Here is a 16691-nt window from a genome sequence, read left to right on the forward strand (position 1 = left end):
TACTCGGAACACCTTACATTTTAAGGAGATACCTAGTTGATACCTAGGATGCTGGCAGCAACCCGTGTCAACCATTAGTGCCAGTCAATTTGAGTGTTCAGTTGACTGAGTTTTATGTTTTATGAATAAAAGTTTTATAATAATAATGATGATGATGATGATGTTGGAAGGGACCTTGGAGGTCATCTAGTCCAACCCCTTGCTCAGGCAGGAAACTTGACAGTCCACGTGAGTTCACAGGAGATCTCCATGAGCGGAACCAACTAAAATTTATCAGAAAGATTAACTGACAAATGTAGGTTGCCCTTCAATTCCACCATAATATTTAAGGAATATTGACATGGTGCCGCAGTAGTTAAAATGCAGTATTGCAGGCTAATTCTGCTGCCTGCTTGCTGCCTGCAATTTGGTAGTTCGATCCTCACTGGCTGGAGGTTGGCTCAGCCTTCTATCCTTCAGAGGTCGGTAAAACGGGGACCCAGATTGTTGGGGACAATATGCGGACTCTGTAAACTGTTTAGGGAAGGCTGTAAAGCACTGTGAAGCGGTATACAAGTCTAAGCGCTATTGTTGGTGCTATAATATGTGTGTCAGCACAGAGACACTTCAAAAAGAGACGGGGCGGGGGGAGAAAGGTCTGTGAAGTAACTGGGTGGAAATTACCTCCATGTTGGGTTGCCACATGGATATTTCTTGAGGCCGATGGTTCCAGGAATCTGTTTGATCCAAAAGAGAAGCTTGTCCTGGATAAATGCTACCCGCCAGGGATGGAATGCCATGGGAAGCGGGATAGCCTGAAACCTACCAAAAGATACAGAGAAATGCTTCAGGACACTACGAACTCTTCCGCCAGAACTTCCCAGCCTGCAGGAATTTAAAATAAAATAAACGCAGTGGCAGGAGACATGGGGAGAAATAATTGTGGACGGGAGTGGGGAATAATTGGCATTGTTGCTTGCAATCAAAACGTGACATATGAGTTGCGGATCCAGGAGAACCTCCAAAGTATGAGCTAGCTCAGTGTTAGAGCAGGGCTCTTCAAACTTTGCCCTTTGTTGACTTGTGGACTTCCAACTCACGCTGGCTAAGGAATTCGGAGCGTTGAAGTCCACAAGTCATCAAAGGGCCACGTTTGAAGAGCCCTGGTGTAGAGCATGACTGGAGACAGCATATCCCTATAGTCAGACGACCTCTGACCCCATAACTACCTGCCGGAATAAATCCTATCCTGGCCAGACCCAAGCATGTCAACAGCAACTCAGTTGCATCAGCTGTTCAACTTGGGGTTCAGCTGGATAGCAAACGGATGGTGCCTAACCTCCTAAAGACAACATCACCCAGCAGCTTCATGTCACTGTTAAACTGGAGTGGAGAGAGCACCAAGTCATGAGGGACCTCAGGATAGGATGGCCATTGGGTTTGATCTCTCTCCACCAGCGCTACAGACTGGAACCATCTCATTAAGTTGGGATAATGGCTGCAGAACAGTCCCTCCCATTCCCGACCCCTAGTGCTGGCCCATAAATGTACCTTGGTCATTGACCTCAAAAGCCACTGAGAGGTGAAGCAGTGCCACGAAAGTGTCCCACCCACCAAAGGCCACCCACAAGTATAATCCATGTCGTTTAACTGCCCTTGAACCCAGGCTAAAAAGAGTCAAGGTCATCCACTTCTTTCTGGCCAGCTGTTCTGTTCCAGCCTACGACCGGCCCTGTTTGTGTGTCAGGGACAACCCCTTTTTCCTTTTTACAGTCAATAGGCTGGAAAAACCCAACCCAAATTTATTTACAGTTCAAACAAAATAGCAACAGAATATTTACTTCAATAACTGAATCAAAATATCAAACAAGAGTCAACAAACAAGAGTTAAACAGAAGTAGCAAGAACAGACCAGGATTCCCTTAGGATGTCTCCAAATGGTTGCCTTCAGCAACCAGCACCACCCACACCTTCCCCTTTTATTATCAGTCCCAAGGCATGGCTTCTCACTGCCTTCTCCTCCTCTCACTGAGCTGCCTCATTGATTTTCTCTGCTCTGCTCGGCTGGATTGCCTTCTGCTTCTAGCGTCTCTGAACAGATTCAGCTGTGACTCTCCTGAGTCTGACACCGCCTCCTCACACAGCTGAGCCTCGTGAGGAACATGACTGGAGGGGCCAGGCTGAGAGTCCTGCAGTGCATCAGAGCCTCCCTCCGACACCGAAGGCTCTCCAAACCCCTCCTCTTCCTCCTCAGATTCATCGGACTCAGCTGCTGGGAGCACAGGCTGACACTGAATCACAACACCAGCTGTCATTGCAAACCTACCACCTTCTCAACAAACCTTCCCACACCCCCTCAAAAAAAAAAAAAGAAGGCTGAAGACAAGATTATAAATGCTTCAAATCAACTGGGTCGCATTGATTTCTTGACAGGAGGCGTAGCGAGATCCACCAAGGGTGGAGGAATCGCCCTCTCACTCAAGAAGTGTTTTCCATGCAGTGATCCATCTTCCTGTCACCGGCCTAGAGGCTTTCACAAGCCTAGTTATCGTCAGAAACCCAGCCTTCCTCATTTAAACAAGCTCAAGCTCATCCTGAATGACCTCACGTGATGTAATCTCAGTCAGTACCATAGAAACAGCCCATCTGGCCTCCAACTCAGACAAGATCCCAGGGACTTTTTCCACCCGATGCTCCAAGTATGATTCACAGAGCATCAACAAGTGCCAATGTGGCCTACCCCTGCCATAGGGAGAGGAGAGACTCACATTTTACTGAGATCAAACCGAGATCCCATCTACACCTTTCCATATGAATTCAACCCATTCAACCCCCTGTTCAGGCAGGAAACCTTACACCACTTCAGACAAATGGCTGTTCAGTCTCTTCTTAAAAACTTCCAGTGTTGGAGCATTCACAGCTTCTGGAGGCAGGTCGTTCCACTGGTTAATTGTTCTAACTGTCAGGAAGTTTCTCCTTAGTTCTAGGTTTCTTCTCTCCTTGATGAGTTTCCATCCATTGCTTCCTGTCCTGCTTTCAGGTGCTTTGGAGAATAGCTTGACTCCCTCTTCTTTGTGGCAGCCCCTGAGATACTGGAATAACTGCTATCATGTCCCCCCTCGTCCTTCTCTTCATTAGACTAAACATACCCAATTCCAGCAACTGTTTCTTATATGTTTTAGCCTCCAGTCCCCTAATCATGTTTTGGTGCTCTTCTCTGTACTCTTTCTAGTCTCAGCAACTTTATGACCTGTGAACTTCAACTCCCAGAATACATTCTGAAAAGTTTACAAATGTGGAACAGAAAGCTAGTAAATAGCGGTTTCCAACTAGCTGGAGGATGTTCTACCATTTCTTCTAATAGGAATCAAGCGTATTTTAAAACAAAAGGCTGGTTTTCTAATGTACAGGCAGGCTTTCAACATGTTACAAGACTTGCATGCCGGTGTGCAACAATTCTGTGAGGAACACCCCCTACAACGAAGGAAAACCATTCTTTCTAAAAGACTGAAAGGCACATGAGGAGGCACCATCTTAAATCACCTTCAAGTCTGTGTGACATTCGCAACTTGGCGCACGATCAGAGGGGTGCCACGGCCAATTCTCTGGATCAAAAAAGGGGTATTTAAACCCCTTATTTCACGTCCCTCAACCTGGACTTGAGGGAAAAAGTCTGGACCTCTGCTGATGTACGGGGTAGTTCTCAACTTACAAGCCATTTGTTCTGCAACTGTTCAAAGTTGCAACAACACTAGAAAAAGGGCATGACTGGTCCTCACATATAACTGTTGCTGTATCCCTACAGTTGTGAAGATCAAAATTTGGGAGACTGTTTTAATGGGGGGGGGGCTTGCCTTTTTCATGGCTTATACCTGTCCCTTCACCGTCCCTTCACAGTGCTTCATTTTTAATCTACTGTTTATCCCCAAATGATTCTTGAAGGACCCACCACTACGAATGGTCCTCAAAAGCCTTGGGTTGAAATCTCAGCAGCTCTCTAAAAGCTTTGGCCGAGTTCTAACTTTAAGTGTGAAAGAATAACAAAATTCTGAAAGGCGTAATAGGGGGGGAGGGAATCCTATTCATTGAATTTAGTGTTAATTAAATCAGATTTTTTTTTCCTGCCTTCAGCCCAAAGGTAGGCGTGCTTTAAATTCTCTGGAAAATATGTCATGATTACTCATAGCCCACAATTGGGTTGGCTGCTCCCTTAATCATATGAATCATGTATCTTTAAACCTAGTTAATAAACCAAAAAAAAAAGGCCGGGACATAAATAATATTGTTCTTTCCTCCTACAAACACTTTGGACCGTCAAGTATCAAAGCTATGGAAGAGAGGCTGTGTGGTTTTTACCTGGTAGTGATTAGACTGTATCATGTGCTGTGGACTGGGATAAAATCCTTCGCTTGACCTTGGACTAGGATAACCGGGTCTGCTGGGCTAGAAAAAGAAGAAAGAAATTTAAGAAATCAGCAATACGCAATCTTCTTCTGAAGCGGGACATTTTAAGAAGAAGAACGGCCAACTTAGTTGACATTCCTCCTCTCCATTTGGACAAGGCACCACCATCTTCTGGATATTACAACTTACGGAAGGCACAAGAGCTTTTACTACAGAAGCCGGAAGTAAAAAGGAGAAGATAGAATAATACGAGTTGGAAGGGACCCTGGAGGTCTTCTAGCCCAACCTCCTGCGCAAGCAGGAGACCCTATACCATTTCAGGCAAGTGGCTGTCCAGTCTCTTCTTGAAAGGCTCCAGTGATGAAGCACCCACAACTTCTGCTGTTCCATTTGTTGTTAAATTCTTTCCTAAACAGCTCTTTGGTATGGGCTAACTGGACGGTCCACACGAGTTCACAGGAGATCTCCATGAGCGGACCCATCTAAAATTTATCAGAAAGATTAACTGACAAATCTAGGTTGCCCTTCAACTCCACCATAATGTTTAAGAAATAAAAGGTAAAGGTAAAGGTTCCCCCGCACATGCGTGCTAGTCGTTTCCGACTCTAGGGGCCGGTGCTCATCTCCGTTTCAAAGCCGAAGAGCCAGCGCTTGTCCGAGGACGTCTCCGTGGTCATGTGGCCGGCATGACTAGACGCCAAAGGCGCATGGAGCGCTGTTACCTTCCCACCGGAGTGGTCCCTATTTTTCTACTTGCATTTTTTACGAGCTTTCGAACTGCTAGGTTGGCAGAAGCTGGGACGAGTAACAGGTGCTCACTCTGTTACGCGGCACTCGGGATTCGACCCGCCAAACTGCCGATCTTCTGATCGACAAGCTCAGTGTCCTAACCCACTGAGCCACCGCGTCCCTTTTATTTAAGGAATACTGAGTGCCAAAGAATTGAGGCCTTTGAACTATGGTGCTGGAGAAGACTCCTGCGAGTCCCTTGGACTGCAAGGCGATCAAAGCGGTCAGTCCTAGAGGAGATCAACCCTGACTGCTCTTGAGAAGGCCAGATCCTGAGGTTGAAACTCAAATACTTTGGCCACCTAATGAGAAGGAAAGACTCACTGGAGAAGAGCCTAATGCTGGGAAAGATCGAGGGCAAGAGAAGAAGGGGACGACAGAGAATGAGGTGGCTGGATGGAGTCACTGAAGCAGTAGGCTTAGCTTAAATGGACTCCAGAATATGGCAGAGGACAGGAAGGCCTGGAGGAATGTTGTCCATGGGGTGGCGAGGGGTTGGACACGACTTCGCAACTAACTAACAACAACAATTTAAGGAATATTGGCCTTAAAATTCCAGGGTCGGGCTCTACCCCTGATGAATTGTTCCATCAGGAAATTCCTCTGCAGACAAGCCCATGACTACATTGCTCCGTGATGGCAATCTTAGCGGTTCCCAGTGCTGTCGTTAACAGAACCCCACTGGTCATTAAGTGAGGACCCAACCCAAATCCAACCACTCCTGACTTGGGCCTTCCCAGACCCAAGTCTTGGTATGGTAAGGGGCTCCTTCCTCTGCACTTCCTCCCCCATTTCCCCCCCACCCCCCAATATCTGCTCGCGAGCAGTGGCACTGAAGCGGAAGTAGAGGCCTGGGCCTTTCAGCAGTCAGCTGGCAATGCCCCCCCCGGCCTCTACTTAAGGCCCAGCACCACTGCCAAGAATTGCATCCTCCACCCCATGAAAGCAAACAGCCATTGCAACACCACAGTGCAGGTCCTACCACCCAGCGCTCTGCTGGCCGCATCCAGCTGATCTTCACTGCCTTTCTCCCGCTGCTGACCAGGCCTTCTTCCCAAGGCTGCTTGTGCCATTTTCTAGGTAAGGGCTTTTCAACCAGTGGTACGGGTACCACCTGTGGTACATTGGCACCTGGCAGGTGGTACGCGACCATCCTAGAAAAGTGGCAGCAGGGGAGGGGACCAAAAAAGGAGAGAGGCGGTGGGGAGTTAAGACAGGTGGAGGTGAAGCAGTCCTGGGCTCAGAAATGGGGGGGGGCATCAAGTAAGGCCACACTTGGAATCCTGCATCCAGTTTTGGTCACCACGATGTAAAAAAGATGTTGAGACTCTAGAAAGAGTGCAGAGAAGACCAACAGAGATGATCAGGGGACTAGAGGCTAAAACATATAAGGAACGGTTGCTGGAATTGGGTATGTCTAGTTTAATGAAGACAAGGATGAGGGGGGACATGGTAGCAACGTTCCAATATCTCAGGGGCTGCCCCAAAGAAAAGGGAGTCAAGCTATTCTCCAAAGCACCTGAAGGCAGAAGAAGAAGCAATGGATGGAAACTAATCAAGGAGAGAAGCAACCTGGAACTAAGGAGAAACTTCCTGACAGTTAGAACAATTAATCAGTGGAACAACCTGCCTCCAGAAGCTGTGAATTCTCCAACACTGGAAGTTTTTAAGAAGAGACTGGACAGCCATTTGCCTGAAATGGTATAGGGTTTCCTGCCTGAGCAGTGGGTTGGACTAGATGACTTCCAAGGTCCCTTCCAAGGACGATGATGATGATGATGATGATGATGATGATGATGATGATGATGATGTGAAAAAGCTTTTAAGGAAAAAGCAAGAAAATCTAAATGTCAGGAGAAACTTCCTGACAGTTAGAACAATTAACCAGTGGAACAAACTGCCTCCAAAAGCTGTGAATGCTCCAACACTGGAAGTTTTTAAGAAGAGACTGGACAGCCACTTGTCTGAAATAGTATAGGGTTTCCTGCCTGAGCAGGGGGTTGGACTAGATGACGTCCAAGGTCCCTTCCAACTTTATTATTATTATTATTAAGTGTTCCAATTTTGACCGTGTGTCCATCCATACCTTTGGGGACTAGGAGATAAGTCCCATTTGTTCAGCACTGACATAACTTCAAATTGTCCTTAAGCAATGTTGCGTCCCAAAATTAAGGTAAGTAGGAGAACAGTCGGTCTTCATTTATGAGTGGGCGCTACTCAACTATAATCAAAACTTGGTTTCGGAGGGCCGATATTTTAAGCCTACTGTGGATCGGTGGGCCAATTCACTCCCTATAATTTGATATACTGAACATCGGACTGATATGTATGAAGTTTTACTACATGTAGAAGGCTTAGCCATACTTTGGGGGGGGGGAAACCCACATGCTATAAATACGATCTAGGTTAAAAAAAATGTGGATAGTTATATTTAACAAAGAAGAGCTATGTAACAATCTGACACCATTCCGTCCACTGGAATAAAAATTTTGGGTGAACACAATCCTCACCTTGCTGTGCTGCCTAGAACTGAAAGAAATCAATAAATACCTGTTCAGAAAACATAATTTGGGGATTAATCTGTATAAATGTGGCAGTTAAATCCATGTCTCTGCAGTCCTCCCCCCAAAAAATCTATGGATGAATGTTCATCAGTTAACAGTACTGTAGTGGGACTGGTCTTATATTTATACAGTAGGTGTTCCTTGACCTATAACCATAATTTGAACCCAGAATTATAGGGTCACCGTGTGACCGCACCCTATTTTATGGTATGTTTGAGGGCAGTTGTTCAGTGAACGCAATGTTCATTAAGTGAACACTGTGGTCGTTAAGCAAATCCATTTTACTTAGTGGGTGGTTTTGCTGGAAATTGGGGAGCAAAAGCTGGAAACCAGCAAACAACAACAACAACAACAACAACAACGTCACAAACCATGATCCCATGATGGTGTAACACCGCAAACTGACATAAAGCCGGTTTGCTAAACACCCAAAATGTGATCATGTGACTGCAGGGTGGATGGGGGTGGCCATCGGAACTTCACAATCTTTTTGGGGGGTGGGGGGGTGGGGGGCTCTATTGTAGGTTTGAACAGTCACTAAGACAGACATGTCAAACACAAGGCCCGGGGGCCGGATCCGGCCCGCAAAGTGGTTTCATGTGGCCCGCGAAGCCATCCTGGAAACAGTGAGGGAACGGCCCCCACTGCCTTGGCCCTGGCCCAGAGACCCTCAGATCTGTCCCACTCCTGCCCAGGCCACCATAGGTACCCTTGATGCGAACGATGCAGAGCTGGCCATGCCCACCCAGTAGGCCACACCCACTATAGCCACGCCCACCCAGTAGGCCACGCCCACCCAGGCCATACCCACCCGGCCCCCTGAGGGCAACCGCGATGCTGATGCGGCCCTCAATGAAATTGAGTTTGACACCCCTGCACTAAGCGAAAGGTCAGTTTTGGCCACCACGATGTAAAAAAGATGTTGAGACTCTAGAAAGAGTACAGAGAAGAGCAACAATGATGATCGGGGGACTGGAGGCTAAAACATATAGGGAACGGTTGCTGGAATTGGGAATGTCTAGTTTAATGAAAAGAAGGATGAGGGGTGACATGATAGCAGTGCTCCAATATCTCAGGGGCTGCCCCAAAGAAGAGGGAGTCAAGCCATTCTCCAAAGCGCCCAAAGGCAGGACAAGAAGCAACGGATGGAAACTAGTCAAGGAGAGAAGCAACCTGGAACTAAGGAGAAACTTCCTGACAGTTAGAACAATTAACCAGTGGAACCACCTGCCTCCAGAAGCTGTGAATGCTCCAACACTGGAAGTTTTTAAGTCGAGACTGGACAGCCATTTGTCCGAAACGGTATAGGGTTTCCTGCCTGAGCAGGGGGTTGGACTAGATGACCTCCAAGGTCCCTTCCATCATCATCATCATCATCATCATCATCATCATCATCATCATCATTATTATTATTATTATTATTATTATTATTATTATTATTATTATTATTATTAGCGAGGACTGCCTTATTCAAGATTTTTGGAGCACCACCAGGATTGAACTAGGAAGGCCGAGGGAACACCTTGCCAGGAGAGCTGCCGTTTTGTTAACATCAGGATGGTCAAAACACAAGGTGACTTTGGCAGTGCTGGTGACCAATGGAAGTGCTACAGAGACTCCAGGAAAAGCCTTCTCCCACCTGGGGGATCTGCCCCTGTCTTGGAGCTAGCTAGCATTCCCGCTGCTAAATTGGCCAGGAATAATCAGGAAGCGACAGATAAGGAATGTTTTATCTCTGAATTCAGCATCTGCTTTTCCGTTGGCTCGGCATAAACTGTCCTGGGAAGTTTCAGGGCGGTTGAAATTGTCATCCAGAATCACAAAAAAAAAAAAGCAGAAGGGAGAAATTATCTTTGGAAAGACTTTCCTTTTCATCTTAATCTCAAGGAAAAAAAAACGACAACAAAAAACAACAAGAACAAAAAAGACTGCAAGCTGCTGTGTGCTAATTAGGTCTCGCTGCTCATTAATCAGAGCTTTCAAAGGATTTGGTAACGTTCTTTTCTGAGAAGCTGTAATTATGCTAAAGCAAACGACTAAATCTGCTCTGATTATTTCGAAGAATTTAACACGGAATGCCTTTCGACAATGCCGGCTGATAGACACGGCAACCTGCTGTGATAATTAGCACCGTTTATTTGCTTTTCTAAATGAAGAACGCAAGCCAATTTTTTTTTCTCCTCAAAGCAGCCAGAGTAAATTGATATTGAGAGCTAAGAGAGCCAGGAATATGACTTCATTCCTTTCAATGCATAACCTACTTTATCCTGGAAAGGAAGTCGGTATTCTGTTAATATTGTATTAGACCAAAAAAAAAAGTTGCAGAAAAATTTACTTACAGCTTCCTCAACGTTGATTAAATTATTTTGAAATAATTCAAGAACTCTTGAGGAGGGAGCGGGTGTCACACATCCCTGACCCTCCAAGACAAAGCTCCAATTTTCATATTCGTGTGGAGGTTCAATTAACCTACCTTAACTATGGTATGAATGCAGTCTGGCCATCAGATACACAGGCGTTAACACGACCTTTTTCTCACAAGCTTTTAAACCCTTCTGACTAAAAGGGGGCCAGGTTATTCACTAAAGCACCAGAAGGAAGGACGAGAAACAATGGTTGGAAACTGACCAGAGAGATAAGCAACCTGGAATTATGGAGAAACTTCCTGACAGGGAGGACAATCGACCAATGGAACAGCTTGCCACCAGAAATCGTGGGCGCTCCGTAGTTGGAGATTTTTAAAAAGAGACTGGACAGCCATTTGTCTGAGACAGTACAAGTTCTCCTGCTTGAGCCCCTAGAAGACCTCCAAGGTCCCTTCCAGCTCAATTCTATTTCTATTTCTATTCTATTCCATATTTCCTATTCTATTCTATTCTATTCTATTCTATTCTACTCTATTCTATTCTATTCTATTCTATTCTATTCTATTCTATTCTATTCTAATACATTCCATTCCATTCCATTCCATTCCATTCCATTCCATATTTTCTATTCTATTCTATTCTATTCTGTTCTGTTCTGTTCTGTTCTGTTCCATTCCATTCCTCCATTCCATATGTTCTATTCTATTCTATTCTATTCTATTCTATTCTATTCTATTCTATTCTATTCCATTCCATTCCATTCCATTCCATTCCATTCCATTCCATTCCATTCCTCCATTCCATATGTTCTATTCTATTCTATTCTATTCTATTCTATTCTATTCTATTCTATTCTATTCTATTCTATTCCATTCCTCCATTCCATATGTTCTATTCTATTCTATTCTATTCTATTCTATTCTATTCTATTCTATTCTATTCTACTCTATTCTACTCCATTCCATTCCTCCATTCCATATGTTCTATTCTATTCTATTCTATTCTATTCTATTCTATTCTATTCTATTCTATTCTATTCTATTCCTATTCTATTCTATTCTATTCTATTCTATTCTATTCTATTCTATTCTATTCTATTCTATTCTATTCTATTCTATTCTATTCTATTCTATTCTATTCTATTCCATTCCATTCCATTCCTCCATTCCATATGTTCTATTCTATTCTATTCTATTCTATTCTATTCCTATTCTATTCTATTCTATTCTATTCTATTCTATTCTATTCTATTCTATTCTATTCTATTCTATTCTATTCTATTCTATTCTATTCCATTCCATTCCATTCCATTCCTCCATTCCATATGTTCTATTCTATTCTATTCTATTCTATTCTATTCTATTCTATTCTATTCTATTCTATTCTATTCTATTCTATTCTATTCTATTCCATTCCATTCCATTCCTCCATTCCATATGTTCTATTCTATTCTATTCTATTCTATTCTATTCCTATTCTATTCTATTCTATTCTATTCTATTCTATTCTATTCTATTCTATTCTATTCTATTCTATTCTATTCTATTCTATTCCATTCCATTCCATTCCTCCATTCCATATGTTCTATTCTATTCTATTCTATTCTATTCTATTCTATTCTATTCTATTCTATTCTATTCTATTCTATTCTATTCTATTCTATTCTATTCTATTCTATTCCATTCCATTCCTCCATTCCATATGTTCTGTTCTATTCTATTCTATTCTATTCTATTCTATTCTATTCTATTCTATTCTATTCTATTCTATTCTATTCTATTCTATTCTATTCTATTCTATTCTGTTCTGTTCTATTCTATTCCAAGATGCCAGTGGCTGAAGTGAAGACCATATAGCATGTAGAATAAAGGTAGACCTTGCTTAACAACTGCCCTATTCACAAACCATCTGAAGTTACGACAGTGCTGAAAAACTAACTTTACAACCAAACCTCAGATTTATGATCGTAGCAATGTCCCTGTGTTCACGAGATTGCCATTTGCTCACACCCCCGCCCCAAATGTACAGGTATGGAATAGGTGGCACCTGGTTCAACAGCAGTAACTGTGAGAGGGATCTAAGTACCTAGTGGTCAACCTTTTGAACATGAGGCAATATGTGCTGCAGCTGCCAAAAAAGCCAACACAGTGCTAGGCTGCACCAACAGAGGGATTAAGATCACGGGAAGGCATTCATGCCACTTTACAATGCCTTGATAAGGCCACAGGTAGAATTACCGCACCTAGTTTTGGTCCTCACAATATAAAAAAACACGTTGAGACTCTAGAGCAGTGTTTTTCAACCTTTTTTTGGCAAAGGCACACTTGTTTCATGAAAAAAATCACGAGGCACTCCACCATTAGAAAATGTTAAAAAATTTAACTCTGTGCCTATATTGACTATATATAAAGTAATTCTCTTGAATAGGAATCAAATAAACACAAAGAAAGTATTTTATAATTACTTTTCAATTTTTCCCACGGCACACCAGGCAACATCTCGCGGCACACTAGTGTGCCGCGGAACAGTGGTTGAAAAACACTGCTCTAGAGAGAGTGCAAAGACAAGCAACAAAGGTGATTAGGGGGCTGGAGTTTAAAACACGTGATGAATGGTTGCAGGAACTGGGTATGCCTAGTCTAGTGTAAAGAAGGATTCTTAGGGTTGACATGATGGCAATGTTCTAATATTTGAGGGGCCATCACAGAGAAGAGGGGTTCGATTTATTCTCCAAAACACCTGAGAGCAGGACGAGGAGGAATGGATGGAAGCTTATCAGGGATCCAACCTAGAATTAAGGAGAAACTTCCTGACGATGAGAACAATCAATCATTTGAACGGCTTATCTCCAGGAGTTGAGGGTGCTCCATCACTGGAGGTTTTTCAAAAGACACTGGACAGTCCTTTGGCCAGTATACTATAAGCCAGGGGTCTTCAAACCTGGCCCTTTTGTGACTTGTGGACTTCAACTCGCAGAATTCCTCAGCCGGGCACGCTGCTGAGAATTCTGGAAGTCCACAAGTCATAAAAGGGCCATGTTTGAAGACCCCTGACTTAAGATACATGCGTGATGTCATGGTTCCGACTAATGAGACACATCAAAGAACATTCCAGCATTGTTTATTCTAAAAAGTCTACAATAATGAGAATGAAGCATCGGCACTCAAGGATGGATGCCAGAATCTGAATTCTCCTCCCCTGAATGCATGTATCATACACAATTCCCTCCCTTAATTGCACGCCATAAATCACATTCTCCAATTAGTTTAACATGCAAAGTTTCACTTCTGTAGCGCCACGCCAGTCCTTAAGTTGTTTAAAACAACTGGGTTGGCATTCTCCTCCCTTCATTGATTTAAAGCAAAACAGTTGAAAGGAAAAGGCTGCCTCTTACATTATTGTCAGAGCAAAAACATCTAATAGAATTATGGAATAAAATAGAATTAGAGAAGAGAAGAGAAGAGAAGAGAAGAGAAGAGAAGAGAAGAGAAGAGAAGAGAAGAGAAGAGAAGAGAAGAGAAGAGAAGAGAAGAGAAGAGATGGGATGGGATGGGATGGGATGGGATGGAATGGAATGGAATAGAATAGAATAGAATAGAATAGAATAGAATAGAATAGAATAGAATAGAATAGAATAGAATAGAATAGAATAGAATAGAATAGAATAGAATAGAATAGAATAGAATAGAATAGAATAGAATAGAATAGAACAGAACATAGCAGGAAGGGATCTTGGAGGTCTTCTAGTCCAGTCCCCTGCTCAAGCAGGAGAAGGTATACCAGGGGTGGAGAACCTTGCTCTTTTATGACTTGTGGACTTCAACTCCCAGAATTCCATGCTGGCTCAGGAATTCTGGAAGCTGAAGTCCACAAGTCATAAAAGGGCCAGGTTTCAAGACCCCTGACTTAGATACATGCGTGCTTCATATAGGAATGACGATCAGCAGAAAGCATTTGAAACCTTTGCTGATCATCCGTGTTTAATAGGGGAATTCTTCCTTGCTGAGAAAGAAGGGTTGTTTGGAGGGCCACAAAACTTTCAGTAAAGTAAATAGACGTGTGTGTGTGTGTGTGTGTGTGTGTGTGTGTGTGTGTTGGTGTGGCTTGGGTGGAGCAAACTCCACAACTTCATGACCTTGGGATACATTAAGGCTAGAGCCCTCAGCATTCAAACGTGCTGTCTGAAGACCACTGCCATAAGGTCTCCTGCTTGGGAAGGATTTGGACAAAGTCCCATCCTATCCTGTATTGTGATCCAAGCAAGATTATACAGGAAGCATTAAGGATGACGGTAACGTGGATCACTTCTGTTGAGATCAAATAGAGGCATTCAAAAGGAGCCTTTCCAGAAGATGGCCAGTCCAACGTCTATCACACGTAACCTACACTTAAGTAATATTTCAATGACTCTCAACCAAAGCCTATTCGTCCCCGATAATAAACCTGTCTTTCTCAACTAAATCCTGGTGAAGATCAGGGAGCTAATTAAGAATGGGATGAAAGAAGTCTGAATAAGGGAAGCTTTTGGTTACCCAAAAATAACTTGTTTTGAAACTAAAAATGATTGTGCTATTTTGAATACGGATGTGAAATTAAAACCGGGAGGGGGGGAGGGGGAAGCGAAAATAGGATACTGACTGATTAAATGGTTGTTGAGTGCAAATGCAATTAAGATATGTTTTGGTTAGAAAAGATATTTTAAACTGGTATCACTGATATTATTACAAAACTGCAACAAATGCTGATATTCAATTGTATATCTATTAATAACAATAAGAATTGTATTTGCTTAATGTGAAAAAATGTTCATTACCGGAAGAAGAGAGGAGGTATTGGATGGTGTAATATTGGATTTAGTTTGGAGAAACGTACGGTATATGTACCACGGAATTACTAATGGACCCGTTCAACACGTTGTTTATTAAGCACTTGCTTGTAAAAATAGAAAATTATCTATGTCTCTATCTCTATATAAATCTATATCTATCTTCATCAACGATTTGGATGAGGGGATAGATGGGGAACTCATCAAATTTGCAGACGACACCAAGCTGGCAGGAATAGCCAATACTCCAGAAGATAGGCTTAAGATACAGAAGGATCTGGACAGACTCGAACACTGGGCACTATCTAACAAAATGAAATTCAACGGTGAAAAAAGTAAGGTTCTACATTTAGGCAGGAAAAATAAAATGCACAGGTATAGTATAGGTGGTACCTTGCTCAATAGTAGTAACTGCGAGAGGGATCTCGGAGTCCTAGTGGACAATCACTTCAATATGAGCCAGCTGTGTGCTGCAGCTGCCAAAAAAGCCAACACAGTGCTAGGCGGCATTAACAGAGGGATAGAATCAAGATCGCGTGAAGTACTAATACCACTTTACAAGGCCTTGGTAAGGCCACACCTGGACTACTGCATCCAGTTTTGGTCACCACGATGTAAAAAAGATGTTGAGACTCTAGAAAGGGTACAGAGAAGGGCAATAAAGATGATTGGGGGACTGGAGGCTAAAACATATAGGGAATGGTTGCTGGAATTGGGTATTTGTAGTTTAATGAAGAGAAGGGTGAGGGGTGACATGACAGCAGTCTTCCATTATCTCAGGGGCTACCCCAAAGAAGAGGGAGTCAAGCTATTCTCCAAAGCACCTGAAAGCAGGACAAGAAGCAATGGATGGAAACTAGTCAAGGAGAGAAGCAACCTAGAACTAAGGAGAAACTTCCTGACAGTTAGAACAATTAACCAGTGGAACAACCTGCCTCCAGAAGCGGTGAATGCTCCAACACTGGAAGTTTTTAAGAAGAGACTGGACAGCCATTTGCCTGAAATGGTATAGGGTTTCCTGCATGAGCAGGGGGTTGGATTAGATGACCTTATTATTATTATTATTATATCTATCTATCTATCTATCTATCTATCTATCTATCTATCTATCTATCTATCTATCTCTTCTCATACATCTGACAAGTTATACGAAATGAAACTATAATTGTAAATACATTGTAAAAATTGTAAAAAAATATAATGAACATACATATGTCGAACGAGGATATAAGTATTTCTCAAAAATGTATGTACAGAAAGGAATACAATTTTCACCGTACTCAGAGTAGGAAAAATCTTTTCCAAGTGTCAATCTAGCAAGACTGAAAGAAACATGACATTCCAACTGAAACATTTTCTATCGGAAAGCAGGCTATTTTTCACTTGCTTGCACTTCCCAGGCCACCAGTCCTGCATCCTCTCCTCCCGGTTCTTATCCTGTCTTATCCTCTCCTATCCCACCTCTGCTCCGGATTTCATCTCGCATTCATTCTCTACTAAATAAAGAATGAGAAATGAATTCCTGTGATTCCAGACGGACTCATATTTGCCTGGCAAACGTATGCCACACCATTTCTTAAGACCCACGTTTCAAAGCGGCCAGACAAATATGTGCCAAGATAAGAAACGCAACGCAAATATTAGCCACGAGCAACAACGCCGAGGGCTTTCCAAGTCTCGAAAAAAGACAAGCTGACAAAACAAAAACAGATGCAAACAAAACTTCAGCAAACAATCTCATTGTTTGCGGAAGAAGGATTTCTG

General features: G+C 43.0%; 1 protein-coding gene across 8 annotated transcripts in view; it reads right to left on the minus strand.

Annotated features, from left to right (window-relative positions):
* The window catches only part of PTK2 (protein tyrosine kinase 2), a 265648-nt gene that overhangs the window by 42989 nt on the left and 205968 nt on the right, over positions 1–16691 (minus strand). For 7 of the 8 annotated variants that reach the window (XM_081323023.1, XM_081323024.1, XM_081323022.1 and 4 more), the window contains 2 exons: positions 4336–4422; positions 664–801 (listed from right to left, as the gene is read on the minus strand). In XM_081323023.1, coding sequence (XP_081179149.1) covers positions 664–801; positions 4336–4422 — 225 coding nt within the window. The remainder of the gene's footprint in view (positions 1–663; positions 802–4335; positions 4423–16691) is intronic. The other variant, XM_081323025.1, reaches the window with a different exon arrangement.

This window comes from Vipera berus (assembly GCF_964194415.1).
Source record: "Vipera berus genome assembly, chromosome: 3".
Lineage (NCBI taxonomy): Eukaryota > Metazoa > Chordata > Lepidosauria > Squamata > Viperidae > Vipera > Vipera berus.